Below are 15,504 nucleotides of genomic sequence, written 5' to 3' on the forward strand. Positions count from 1 at the left end.
GAAGGGAAGCTGAGGAAGCAGGACTCCACCCGGTTCAGGAAGAAGCAGGCACATTTTATGACTAAGTCTACCCACGACACCTTCTCCAATTCCCCGGAACATTTCAACTCTCCTTTCTTAATGCAGGGGCCAAACAAACGACTACACTGGTGCTCTGTAGGCAGGTCACAAAACCTGCATGTCCCCAAGCTCATTTGCAAACAAGCTGCACCCCATTCACAGGGTCCCACTGATCCCATTCACTGGCCACATCCACACACCATGTCTGAAAATGCTGCTCCTTTTTCCCAGAGCTCAGGCTGTTTTCCAGAACCTGAGCTGGCTGAAGAGATGGGCAGAAAGACCAAACACCAACAGTGGAAATCAGAGGTTAAGGCAGACTGATGGGCTGAAATGTAAGAACGGATAAAGTTTCAATGCTTATTCTAAACTGCACTAGAGGCCTAGAGAGCAGTGGTTTAGCAATCTTCCTAAAACACCAAATCTAGCTTCAAAGGCCTATCATAGGTGGTAAAACCACTACACTGATCCCAAGTTCTAGAACCAATATGAAAATTAAGCACAAAGTAATACAGAAAACTACCAGAAAGAAGTTACAACACCCATTCAGGAACTCTTCCAAGTAATAGAGACCTCCTTGTCCCACTGGCCCCAAATAACCAACAAGCTCACCTGACCCGAACAAATTCTAGACCCCCTGAGAAGGTCTTACAGACACATGCCTCTGATCTCCAACAGCAACAGAAACCGCGCTGGCCAGGGCCTTTCTCAGTTAAATGGTTTCTTGTCATGCAACACAGACTTCCTTCTCATAGACAGAATTTCTGATCAAACCAGATGACTCCTCCCCCAACACAAACATCAGGACATGGTTTAGTGGGCGTGATGGTGTTGGGTTGATGATTGGACTTGATGATCTTAAACATCTTTTCCAACCTTAATGATTCTGTGATCTCTGATATCTCCTGAAATCTTGAAGGACTGGGAAGCCAACTCCCAGTTTGGCTGGGAATGCTGTTGCCATTTCCAACTCAAACACCACATTAATCACTGACATGATGTTCTTCTCCTTCAAACACATAATAAAGAAAAAAATTTATCCTGGAGAGTTGGCCCAATCAAATGTGTTATACCCAGTGTCAAACCTTCCATTACAGACCAAATCTAGACATTATACAGGCAAAAGATTATCAGTAAACCACATCTAACATCCTAAACTTCACACAATGCTACCATTTACAACTTACAGGTACACCTTGCACCCAAAAAGCTTCACACAACTTTTACAAATTAGCTGCTAGCCAGAGACAGAAGAATGCCTGCCCACCTCTGGCATTCAGTGCTGACCAAGAGGACAGAGCACGTTCATTTTGCAATAAGAAAGCAGCAGAAATCCAGTCCAATACATCTGAAAGATACAACATTTTACAAGAGGATTGTACCAAGTGAGAAATGATCAAAACTGTACCTTACACTAATGGATTAACTTGTGGAGCCCGCAAATATCACATATCTCATTGGTTCTTTTAAATATACAGGCTTCAGTAGATGAGTTGGAAGACACACACTCAGTTGTCAGCAAAGCTTTTCGTATCCCTCACTTCCCAAGACTGCCTCAAGGCTCAATTTGATCTACTAAGGAAGAGCTGTTGAAAGCAAAATCCACACAACCCAGAAATAATACTGGGTTTTGAGGAGTTCTCAACAGGGGCAAATCCCTTTTAGCAGAAACATCATCTCTACAGTCTAATATGATTCAGGTTCCTCCTCAGTCCTATGTTTCACTTAGAGTTTATTTTCCATCACTTCTGCCTGGCCATTCAACTTTATTCTGCCCTGGTATAAGACTCAACCTTAGTTACACATGCTGCCTTCAGCTCTGCTCAGACAGCAGAAATGCAGCATTAGTTGTGCACAGAGACTCCAGCACTAAGCAAACTCCAGTATTCACGCATCTCTCACTACAGGCAACCACCTGCAGCTTTGTCCTTTGCTGCCTTCCTTGACTTCCCGTACGTACAACAATTTTTTTCAATTATTGTTGTTTGGAGATGATAGGCTTAGATTACAAACACTTAAAACCGCATGACCAAGACCTAGGTTAAAAAAATTAGAACACTTGAGAGCAACACAGCATTCTGCAAATGAGATCAAGCTCATTTGCATGGAGAAACAAACTAAAAATACTATCACATATCATCCTGTAATTATAATCCTGACCTTGTGTTTTTCATAACTGCTGATAATAGGCACACTAAAAAAAACTACCACCTGCCAAAATAGTACACAGTTCTGCACAATTATTCCCCTAGAGAATCAAACAAAATCAAACAAACAACAAAAAAAAGAACCGTCAGGATAGATGTTAGAAATGCTGCTTAATAAGCTGGAAGGTGGCATCTGCACACTATGGCGATGAGGATGCTCTAAGAACCGATTTGGAAAAGAATTTATGCGGGGGGCATGCCAGCAGCAAGGAAAAGAATCTGCTCGTTTTCATCTGTGTAAAATGGTTTTTATTTTCTGAAGGTCAGTGTGCGACATCATGTTATTAATGGACAGTCTTGGTATTCTACCCATTTCCTTCAAGTTGGGCTTTTAGTCTCTGAGTATGACCACGTAGCAATTCTGGTTATCAAAAGATGAGGGCCAACAAACTCAAAATTCTGCGCTCTCTGCTTCGATAGTAATTAGCAAAAATTGTTGAACTAAAGCTCACAATGCAGACAAAGCTTCACACATGGCAGAATCTTTACTTTTGACTTGTCTGAACAAGCATGAACAAAATCCACAGCAAATAATAATCAGTTCAGCCTGCTGTCTTTTACAAGTTCCATTTCACATATCTTCAATCTTAGCTTGTCATTAGTAATGCTAATTAGTTCACTATCTCAATGCCACGCTAGATTCAGTAAAAACTGAGATCATTGCTAACTTGAGAAGAAAGCTTGTTCTTTCCTTAATATAAATAAGAGTAATACTCACTCTACAAAATACCCACAGAAATTAATATTGCTTGTCATTTTCAATCAGATTAAAAATGTAAATAAAATTTGCCACTACCTTTTGATTTCCAAAATGATAATAAAAGGGTAATTACAAATTACCACAGGACTAACTTGATTAACAACCCTGTAAGGACATACAATGACACAGCATTTAAAGTTGGGTTGTATCTTGCTATGCAAGCAAGCCCAGTTCTGTACGCATGCATGTTGCATACATCCTTCCACAGCACTCCTTCTGAAGGGAACTGTTTTCTAATACCAGTGTGGTAATTGTTCTTTGGTATCTGTGGGCTGATAGAGGGTTTTATTTTAAAGTTCTCACATACTCTGACTCTACTTTTTTTTTTTTTTAAGAAGATAAAGCCCAATTATGTGGAACTTCAATCACAAGTCACAGAAGAGACCCGTGCAATTAAACAGCACTCTTCTACACAAAGAGCTAATTAAAGTGACATCCAGGAGGTGAACCAAGCTGTCCTCTACTGAAAGAAAGAACATAGAAGCTTGCCATGGGACCTCCTGCAAAGGGAAAACGCCAAGAGGTTATTGGGAATACACCTGAACTGCTCTGCTCCCTCCCAGCAGTTAATGGAGTCCACCACCAACCACTATGACCACACAGACCAGCAGTTCAGGCAAATCTGGTCTCAGAGGTTCCAGTGCCCCCATGCTCCTCTCCACAGGAGGTTTCTGCCCCCCATATTTCTCCTCTCAGCTGGGGAGAGGGGGAGAGCAGGGCAACTGGTAGCAGGTATGTGTTTGCCAGGGCTGGGGCAGCTGGAACCTCTCAGTGGATTTACCACAGAGAAGCACTTCTGAAGCAGATGAGGTGCTGAGGCCTCCATGTTCAGGAGGTAATCCTCACCCCACTTCTGCTGCGACAAATGCATGTACATACGCATTTCTGCCTCTGTGTGTCACAGTAGCAAAACAGTGCTCAGGGGTTTTCTAACCCAATTTTTAAATTCAGGTTTATTTTAAGACTATTTATAACCTTAATTCAGATGGATTAGGAAATCAGCAGAGACAGCCTGATTTAAAACATCAAAGGACCAGCTGTACCTGAGGGAAGGTAGGCAGGAGGGGAAGGCTGCAGGAGGTGTCTCTCTGGATCCAGTTGCTCTTCCCAGCAGAGATATTACATCTGACTCCCCTCTGGGCACTGGACACCTGAGATGCAGTGCCTCGCTCAACCTAAGCAATTAGCCGCAACCCGACATGTGCTGTCAGAGCTGCACTAAGCTGCCTACCTGGCCCTGGACAGCTGTAGGTCATTTTGTACCACCATTTTTAGGAAGTTCTGGGTGACCCCAAGCTGCTGCCTCCCACCAGGTGCTCCTCCGGCACAGGTATGAAACCACCGGCTCATTTAGTCGCTTCCCTGCTGGCCCTAGTACAATCCCTGTTGAACAGAAGCTCCTGGGCTGCTGCACAATGTGGACATTTTGCTAAAACCAGAAATTGCTGCTGATCATTTCTTCCTTCGACCCTTCTACTAGAACTGAATATAAAGGCAAATAAATAATATCCAGTTCAGGATGTCTGAGCACCAAAATACCGCCCAGACAGCAGACAGACACATACATCAGTCCTATCACACAGGCATGCAGAAACAAAGAAAAAACAAGTGTTTTGTTTTGGTTTTTCAAAACGTGGGGAAAGGCCGCCTTCCTCCTCTCTTTCAGATTGTTTTCATGTATTTTCGAGTTCTAAATCCAGCCTTTTGATAGTAGTAACCTACATTTAAAAGCCCATCACCTCTAATTGTGAGGCAGCTTTGGGAAACAAGGCAGTCAAACCATTTTCAGGCTACACAATGCTATCAACTGTCAAAAAAAAATGAAAGGAAAAGAAAAACACATTTCAGTAACTGAGCAGACTGACATGCTGCTTGGGATTAATGGAGTGCTGCTCTCTTGTTTAATAAAAACAAATCCTATACAAAATACCAGTGAGGGTCATGGCACAATTCAACACCATTCCCATGTCAAAAATCAACTGTGAAGAATTCACCTGTGTATTTTTGTCATCTGCAATGGGCATTCTTGTTTACTATCCACACACCCTTATGCGAAGGACTTGAAAAGGCTATGCTTCAGCTGAAATTCTAAACACAAAAACTGGATCATGTCAAAAATAGAAATATTTTTAAAGATTATTTGTTGCAGAAGTCAGTGATTTTCTCAAGAACATTCAAAGAGCAAAATCTATCAGGAGATGGTAAGTGGCAAATCCTGATTAGCTAAAATAATGAGCATTTCACTAAAAGGAAATACCCAAGGGAAACTAAAATTATTCTGGCTATTTTCCCTTTTCTAGTGAAATAACATGTATGGTTTATTTTCAGTTTGTTCCACTGGAGCAGAGGAGAGAGAAATAAACGAAAGATGAGTGCCATAATCCATGAGAGCCCTCTCAGACTTCCACAGATAGTGAAACTTAACATTGACAGGTATGGCAGCGACTCATCTCAGAGTCTAAGCTCTGCTTTGGAATCGGGGACAGCACTAAAAAGAACAGGGATAAAGAACTCCTATCAGCCTCGGCTGGTAAGAGAGGCAAGGTGTAAAAACAATCTGTAAGCATTGTAAACCAAGAAGTAAAAAACGCTGTAGCCACCTTCTTGCCATTTTATTCTTTATTTTGTTGCTGTTACAGCAGCGTGGAGTTTAATTTTAGTATTAACTACTACAAAATCACCACAATTATTTGTATGGTTGTAGAGACCTAAAAGATCAACTGCCCTACATACAGAGGGGGCATCTGTACAGGTGGGCAACAAGCTCTTGACCTGGCTGGCACATGCTCTGAACAAACTCCAACTCCCCCCTCTACAACCACACCTGGAGAACCTGGGTGTCGCACCCAGGAACCTTTCCAGCTGCCTGGTGGTAACCAGCTGCTCCGAGATCATATGGAACATATATGGCACTCCATCACTTGTACCAACCTTAGCGCCGAAGCATTTAAAGTCGTAAGAAAGAAATGCAGGCAAACCTTAAAGAGAGGAAAGCAGATGTACGGAGATGAAGTGGCTTCCCCCAGCAAGCCAATAATAAAAGCAACAGTGCCTGAGCTACAGGATCATGCATCCTATAAGCAGGTATGGTCAGATTCTTTTTACTTTGCTGCTTTACTGATGGAAACCACATGTAAAGTACTGTTACACTACCTGCCCTTTACACTAGCTAATTGCTCCTTTGTTTTAGAAGAGCCCAGCAGTTGCCAAGGGTTCAGAGAGTCAAATAATCTACGGAGATCTTGTACAAGGGAATGAGCGTTTAGGCCTGGCTTAGCACTGCCCAGTATCATCAAGGCAACGATGACTATGTTATCATTTAATGATTTCAGGACTGTGCACACACTCCTATCACAGGGCCTTCAGTGCAATAGCACTGAAGAATAGGATAAAACCCCACAAAAACGGGCAATGCATACAATAGCTATGTGTCCAATACTGTGTATGTAGCAAGTTGCTCTTCTGTTGCTACAGCATACACTTTCAAGCAAATTCCCCAATCAAATCAACAATTCCAAATAGCCATCCTAATCTTAAAACTCTTCAATAAAAAAGGGAAGGAATGAGAAAATGCACAGAAGATTCAAAATTTCATTTGGTAAATACTAAGCAGATGAATAGGCAACACACTAGCAATTGATAAACACTGATCTAGAGAAGGTATCTCCAGCACTTTAAAGTATGCTGAAACAGATGATTGTAGGTCCTAATTAGTACTTTCAGTGTGTATGTATATATCTATATACATGCACAAAATATTCTTGTTTATATGTACACACTTAGCTGAAATCACAAATTTTTTTCACACACTTCAAGCTGAAGAGATTTCTTTTATCATTTTGCTGTATTTTAACAATATATTCACTACAGAGCAGTTTCATAATTAAAAGCCTTTAATTAAAGAAGATTAATTAAACATGAGATAAGCACAAATACTAAACAAACTACTTCAGAGAAAACCCAGGATCTGACCTACCAAAATGACTCTACATGCATTTACACATGCTGTGAATTACTGTTTGTAGATAATTGCCTTGGCTGTCTCCTTAAAGTCAACCAACCACATATTAAATAACATCAAATCAAAAAAAGAAGCCAGGGCTGACTGGACTTGCAGTTAAATGCATTAATTTTTTTTTTATATACCACAGCATTAATGCATTATTGATTCAAAATTATTTACCAGTGGACCCTAATCACAAAGAATACTTCCAGCATATTTCTAAAGCTCGCTTTCAACCCTCAAAATAAAGACATTATCTTACATAGAGATTTCTCCATAATTTACTTATTTCCTTCAAATTACTTCTCAGAGAATCCTAATCCTAGAAATATAATTTGCTTTATATATTGACAACTTAGATACATTTCCTAGAGTATTTTAACATGTTCTTGCTATATGATACAGTAGAAGTAAAATGACTCTTTTTCTAGGAAGGCCGCCTAACCGAATGAACAAAGAAAAGGCAACACTTAGGTCCTACACGTAGTAATGCAAAATTTTAATTGCTTTTGAGATCTCTGGCATTATTCTTCCTAGCAGACAGGGTCAGGCCAGCTCTGTACCAAAAATGACTTGTACCAAGGTCAATGAATGAAGTAAAGCAATATGAAGGGGTGTTTATTTGCCACATTTCAAGAGATCTCTATACTCATTTCAAAAATGCACAATTTCACAGCTATCAGTGGGAACTGTAAATTCACCTGGCGAAGAGGGCCACACAATTCAGAAAGCATTTGCAAAGGGAGTGGACGTCCTAGAAACATCAGAAAATTAAAAGCTTAATTAACTTTTAATTGATCCCTTAAATACAAGTGTGAATACTTTTGATAAACCTATACAGGTAAGAATTTTGGTTCTCTGCACCCTTAGATTTCAGATCTACCAAAGCAGCCAAATGCAAGCTATCCAGCCTATTGCCAAAGAAAAAAAACCCAAACCAAAAAAACCAAACAATCAAAACCCTCTACTATTTCAATGAAAATTTGGTCTGGTTTTGGATCTTACCTCTTTTTAGGTCTTTGAAAGTACCCTTCTTCGACTACATTAATGGGTTTATCTGCATACAGATTAGAGATTTCCTAGACTGTTTTCTAACTTAATTTATAAACATTTCAACACATTTCTTCCCAGAAAGGTGTGGAAACGGTGGGTTTACATTTTTAGGACTTTTCCCCTAAGCAATAAGGGAACAGAAACAGGAGCAGGGATGAATTCCACCAGCAACAAAAACTGAGGTTCTAATTATAGTCTCCAAGGCGGACGCTACAGAGGTAGTCTGCCAAGACCTCTTTCATTACTGAAATAACCTCAAACTCTTTCAAGAAGTGTAATCTATCAAGACATATGGAAGAACAGAAGGCAATTTTAAATAGGTTTAATAGACAGTTGCTTAATTTATTTATTTTTTTAATTGAAAGACAAATAATCTTTTCAAAAGGTTGACATGTATGGAAGAAGCTAGCCTGAGAAGAATGAAAGTCCTGGAGGGAAAATGCAATATACCTCACAGACTTACAGAAGAGTGTGTGTATATATATGTATTTGTTGCATGACATTTAAACCAAACTGACAGAATTGTGACATTTAAAAGCACTTGAGAACAAACTCTGCTTTATGGAAATTTTTTATTACTGTTGACTTCCAGAGAGAAAATTTCACTATCAGCATGTATGGCATGGGCAGTGAGTAAAATGAACACAAACACAAGGTTCATTAATGAAGTTAATGGGGGAATGTATTACATACAACATTTTGTTCTCTGTTACAGGGTGGTACATGTAAGTGCAATTTGAAGCACAGTCAAGTTATAGGCACAGGCCTATAGAGTCTGTAGAAATTCAAACTGCTTAAATGTAACAACACTTTTTCCATATTGCATATGTCCTAAAGGCATTATTTATTTTTTGAGGTACCTTGAAACCCTGATGACAAATCTTGAGGTCACTTTATTTTCCCTTCACTGGGTGCTGAATTAGGCTGCTTACTAACGTTTGAAAAATTACTGTCAAGAAACAATAGTAACCGAGATATGACTGCTATTTTCTATTTCTTCATTATGCAAATACTTAGAAAATTGAAAATCACAGAATCATAGAATAGGTTGGGTTGGAAGGCACATTTAATAATCATCTAGTCTACCTCCCCTGCAATGAGCAGGCACATCTTCAACTAGAGCATTAAATTCTGTATGTGAGCTAAAAATAAATTGACTTGGTGATCAAAACTGTGCTTTATAAGACAGGCTGCTGCTGATCTAATGTAAATACTGATTTAAAAGACAAGGCAATGTTTTCCTTGTATCTAGACACATCACTACTCTATCAGTTAGGAGCAGCCAATCCTTCCTATATATGCCTGTACACCCTGTTTTCTTCAACATAAGAGATATATGCTGTATTCTTATTGCCTTCTTAGCAGCTGTAGTAACATCTATTTGTGAGATGAGTTCCTTGTACAGGCTAAGTACAGGTAATGCCAACTTGTAATTGCAGGCAAAATGTAATTGAACACAGCCTTTTATAAGGTTCATAAGCACTCATACGTGCAGTCTTCCAAGCATAACAAGGATAAGGGCAATGCTTATCTATAAACACCATTTTATTGGATGGCTTCAAACAATAACAACAGCTATTTTGTAAGGCTTCTGTAAATTACTAAAACTCCAGGAAGAAACTTATGGTACACTAAACCATCACCAAAAAATAATCAACCATCATCAAATACATGTTTGAAACTGATGAAGTACCACCTCAAAATAATAAAATAATGCCTACAACAGCCTTCAAACAGCAATGAGCTCTCAGTTTCAACTGAATCAATGCTGCTGCTTTGCCTCAGCTATTGCTTCTACCCCTACTACAGAGACTGTCTCCTTTTTATTACAGTTATTGAAAGAACTCTTACCTCTCCATCTCGTATTCTTTCATGCCCACTTTCACTGCCTTCATTACCTGTAAAATACATATTAACATGGGACATTCATAGCAGGAGGGAATCTCATATTTATAAATTTATGACTTATGACTGAGTATCTCCAGAGGAACCTATATTACAAAAAAATCATCTGTGCTTCATTTAAATTTACATCAGTACATGCATTTTCAAACTACATTAGAAATCAAACTCATTTTAATCTTTATAAATGCCTGCAGTCTGCAGCAATAAAGCAAGTTTAATTGCCAAACTACTATATCCTAATGAAGTGCAGCTCATCAAGATACCAATGCTTAATTCTGAAAGCTTTGGTGAACTTGGCAGCAAGTCCTTTTGTTTTACTTTTATAAAACACCAGCAAAACAAAACTGTGAACTGGAATACACCACAAAGGAACATTCTCTTTTGTACTTTGCAATCTGAATCAACAGAAAGCTACTAAATTTAACACTGTTTTACAACCCATAAATCTGATTTTTGTTCTCAGATTTCTGAGAATGTACATCAGTTTTATTCTTTTGCCTGTTTCTGTATTATAAAAGTTCTAGGCAGCTGCTCTATGGAAGAAATTCTCTCAGATGTGATAAGATTATTCAGGGATGATGAAGGACCAAGGTGAATGAATGCAAATGACTATGCCTAGGCTCTGCAATTTTACAATATTCTCTTTAGAGTATTATTACACTTCACAGTTCAGAAATCTGAGGAACAGGAGCAACGATATTAGTTGAGTCAGTAACCTCACCAGCTACTTTTACCCAAGCTCCCTCTGGTCATCGCTCAGAACTCATGGCATCTCTGCATCACTATATGGAGTACAGGACTGACACCCAAGTTAATTTTGTCATCAACACCAGTAAAGCAATAGAATTCCAGTGGTACAGTGCTAGGTCCAACCTGAGTAGCCTTGCTGAGATCCTGGATTTGTTTTTGTCACACTGCTATGTCAACAGAATAGCATCATGTAGCACTGTACTGGGGGACATACCCATCTCTGAGCAGCAACCTAAGGAATCCTTGAGCTATCCTCCACTGTACAAGGAAACACTCCTTCAGTTTGTAAGGATCTGGAGAGAGTAACTTGCTAGGTAAACTTTTCAGAGCTGCATGTGCTGACATAGGCCAGAAGAATAATCTTGATAGCCTCTTTCTCCATCATTACATAGGTATTTGTGCATACAGGACAGCTAGATTACAAGTAGGTCACCTTCTGCTGAGTCTGAATCTCTTATCCAAAACCACACTTGATTTCTCACACATCACAAATGCACCAGTGAGTTCAAGGACAATGCAAGGTATATTACTGGGCTGCAATAAGAGGGATATTATCCTCTTATTTCTATCCAGCCTTTCCATTATTTTATTACTAAGCAATTCAGGGTTGCTGGGAACATTTTCTGAGTACCACTGCGACACTAAGAGCAAAAATTATTAACAGTAAAGGATCCATTACCTCTTTATGAGCTTCACTGGAGATTTTATTGGTGTAACGCAGAACTTCCAACTCCATGTCTGTCTTAATCACACGACTTAAAGAAAAGTAGAACAGGTATCAGGTTAGGTTGCAACTTCACAGCTTAAGAATATGAAATAAGAAAACCTGAAAATAATATGCATCAGCTATGGTAAAATTAGATCAAGTACACCTCAAGAGAGAAGAGCTATTACAGTATTCATGACAGCGAAGTTTTGTTGGCATTGATTCACCATTAGCAAAACAAACTTACAAAGGGAAGTCACAAGCATTTCAAACATCAGCCTGCATTATTTTAATACTAATAAACAAGTGGTCCAACCAACATTTTTTCAACTCATTCTACAATACATTAGGAGCAATGCATTTCTGCATTTGTCATGGCTCAAACACTACTTCAGACAGAACATTTCTACAAGCATACTTGATTTACTTTTTAAAGACAATTTGAAACTAGTTTACATAATGAAATTCCTACAGCTCCAGAATTTCTGTTCATCACAATCCCAACTCCCACCTATTTGCAATACCTCAAAAAGCAGAGGGAAGGGGTGTGAAGAAATGTTGTTTCTGTTTGGTATGAAAAAACACAAAACATGAAATTCAGAAACCACAGCAACAGTAACTACAGCCACAATGTCCATTCTCTTTCACATGCTTCTGAAGGAAAAGAACCAAAACAAACAAACCCCCAAAACCCCCTTCCTGTTTTTCATGCTTTATGAGACACTGAATTTGTGTCCATTTATGAACCTTGATACTCTGTTCTGAACTCATCTCAAAAGATTTACTCTTACCTACTTACACTGCTTTCTACCATGTATTTCAAATAAAACCAGCTAGTTAGGATGACATGAACAGGGAACCAGAGATAGCTCCATACCTTCTATTAAAAATCAGCTCCTCTTTCCACTGCTATACGCACTGACTTCCTAATATTTCTCATGTCCATCTCAAAGGCAGCCATGAAGTACATACTTACTGTTTACAAAGAACAAAACTACATCTATTGAATTACATGAAAATATTTAAATTTTATTTTCCAGTTCCACTCCAGAGCTTGCAGCAGTTAGAAAGTACCACAACTGTTGTATTTTTAAACTGTCACCAAGACAAGCCCTTTTTTATTACAACATGGTCCTACGGACACTGCTGTAGAAAACTGTTTACTGTATTTCTGCTCCTGTAGTTTGTTTTAACGAGTCCAGAAACAGGCTTCTCAGCCATCAGTGCCTCTGACATGCAATAAGAACATTTCCTACAGACAGCGACTGCATCACTATGTGGCACAGCCACTCCCCTTCAAACACAACTTTTCTGGCAAGAATAACGGTACCTTTGTAAAAATGCTGATATCAGTCAAAAAGCTCTTACAAACAGGAACACAGCAGAGGGGAATGGATTGACACTGTTAGTCAATTGGAATATGACACAAAATAATCACTAGGCACATTGAGTATGAGAAGTACAAGGCTTTAAAATGCACACCAAAGTGAAAAAATTACACTGGGATGGTATAATCTGCTCACCATGGATGAGGAAACAAACTTCTGCTTCTGCCTTTCAGCCAAGACATGAAGAACAGCAGCTCAAATATATTCATGTTACAATGAAGTAGCAAAGGCTTATAGTTTTTTTTTTTTTTTAAATCCTGTTCTTTGGAAGACTGCATGTGCTAGAAGGATAATTTAATACTTGTTTGATGTGCTTTTGTATTATTTTCAATATACAGTACATATCTCTGATCTGCAAATGCCTGAAAAAATAATTCATAATTCACTTGTCTAATCTCTTTATTGGGATCTGCTAGTAATACAAGTTAGTAACTGCTCAACGGCAAGTGCAAACAGCATTAGAACCTATTTTACTTGACTAGGTCATGAGGCTTCAGGGTCAAGGTATTTATTTTAGATCATAACTTCTCAGGTATCTTTTTGCGTATACAAATTCACGCTCAGCCTCAGACAGGCTTTTTATGCAATGCATCACCTTCATTTACACAAGGCCAGGCACTGAAATGTTTTACAGAAGATGTTTAGTCATTCTGAGACCAACAAAAGCCACTACCCGACCGTTAGTAGGGAAGAGAGGGAAGATGCACAATTGTGCAGGGAACATGATGAACTTCACCCTCCACTAGATACCAAAAAGAAAAAGTCACTGAGCTGCTATGTTGTCTGCAGTGGTACTGTTGATGGAATTCCCACCAGCAGAAGGGCACGTATTTCACCACCACCTCACTGTTCTGATGGCATGAAAAGCAACATTCTCCCAAGCCAGGTTTAAAGCATTGCTAGTCAAGGACTGTGGTTAGCACTAAAGGGCAATCTTGTGGGTGATGAGTGGTCCACAGTTCTCATGATGTTTCCCCCCACTTCCAAGATAAGGCTAGGAAGAAAGACCCACCTTTGTTCACAAATGTGAACTTCAACGTTCTATTAAAAACAGCTCTTTGGACCAGTTACACACTCTGTATACATTCATGAATATTTTAATGGAAACAAATAATTTCCAGGCTCCAGCTAATGCAATTGCACAAATGTACAGATTCAGCATGTAACACAGCTCTCAGATTAACAGGCAAGCCACTCAATGCAATCAAGTTAAAATAGAAGCACAAGTCTCCCATTGTCAAGGCTGACCTGTAACTTTTAACTCTTTTCATTTTACCAGTGTAAAAACGTTTCTTCTTTCTCACTCTACTCTTTTACATGCACTTTGTGCTTTTATGTGCACTTATGAGCAGGTGGCCTTTTCATGCATGTCAGTCACCCTAGAGAAGAGTGAAGCTTTAGTACAAACAAGTTATCATTTCAATCCTGAAATTAAGTTTGGTCATTTTAAGTGGCTGGATACCAAATTTCATGCACAACCTATTTTCCATTAATCAAGTGGTCAAGAGCACACAGAATTCAAGGCAATTATGAGGGTGAAACTTGCATAACTCAACTACATTTTCCTAAACCAGTGCTTTCCTCAAAGATACACAAATGTTTGCTTCTCTATGTACATTCACCATTCCTGATCACACCACCAGAAGTATTTGTTATCAGCTGTCTTCTTTTGTTGGGTTTAGTACATGCATGCAACCTTAATGGCTGCTTTCTGTGACATGCATGGAAAACATATGGGTACATCCACTCCTTGTCCTTCTGGAAACATTAGGTTTACGGGCCACCTAGTAAATATAGATGCTGCCCACATAGACAGAATCTGCAGTCCTGCCTTGTCTTCACCCTTTTTCAGGTCTGCTGTTACCTTCCCGCATCTTATTTATAGAAACTTCTCTACCATAGTTGATATATTCATGCACTTCTGCAAGCCTTCACATAAAAACTTGCTAACTGGATTAGCATAAAAGCCAGTAAATGTAGTAATGCATGTATGCAAAGGAGAAGCACTACAGTACAATTCTGCAAGACAGTTGCATGAATACCAAACACAGGAGCTAATCTTGAAACAGTTCAAAAAGATGCTAAGAGGTTTACAACATAAATAAAAAAACCCTCTGAAAACACAAAAAGCATACGCCCAGCTTTAAGACATTAACATACAGATCACTTTCCCCGAAGAAACAATGATAGCTTTCCAAAATAATGCAAAACACAGAACACATGAAATCTTACACATGTAAATACCAAATCCCATTTTCGTTGTGGTTACAGGAAAATACAGTATATACAGGCACAAAACAAGCCATACATTGCTAAATGTTTATCTTGTATCACCACCACAATTATGGTAGACAGACATTGGTATACTAAAGTAACAAAAGACCACTTTGCTAACTGCCAAATTCCTTCTGATTACTAGGGAGATAATTTGGACAAGTTTGGAGCTTGTCTTCTGTTAGAGGACATTTTCTTTTCAAAACAGTGAAATCAATACTTAGCACATACATTCAGTATCAAATTTGAAATGAGAGTGCTTAAATTTTAAAGTGTTTAAATGTAGTTGAAAACACATTCACTCAATTTAAAAAATAAAAGTGAAAACACCCATCTGCAAACTGCTGAAATCCATTCTAAGGTCAAACTCTTTTATGTTTTATCCTTGTTTTATAGCA

The 15,504-nt window shown here is 38.9% G+C and overlaps 1 protein-coding gene across 1 annotated transcript in view; it reads right to left on the reverse strand.

The window, feature by feature from the left end:
* Positions 1-15,504, reverse strand: part of LOC104621237 (xaa-Pro dipeptidase-like) — a gene marked incomplete at both ends in the record, with an annotated part of 81,836 nt that overhangs the window by 51,275 nt on the left and 15,057 nt on the right. Inside the window, 2 exons of the mRNA XM_010287665.1 lie at positions 9,935-9,981; positions 11,418-11,493. Of these exons, the coding sequence (XP_010285967.1) occupies positions 9,935-9,981; positions 11,418-11,493 (123 nt within the window). The remainder of the gene's footprint in view (positions 1-9,934; positions 9,982-11,417; positions 11,494-15,504) is intronic.

The sequence above is a fragment of the Phaethon lepturus genome, unplaced genomic scaffold, assembly GCF_000687285.1.
Source record: "Phaethon lepturus isolate BGI_N335 unplaced genomic scaffold, ASM68728v1 scaffold11565, whole genome shotgun sequence".
Taxonomy (NCBI): Eukaryota; Metazoa; Chordata; class Aves; order Phaethontiformes; family Phaethontidae; genus Phaethon; species Phaethon lepturus.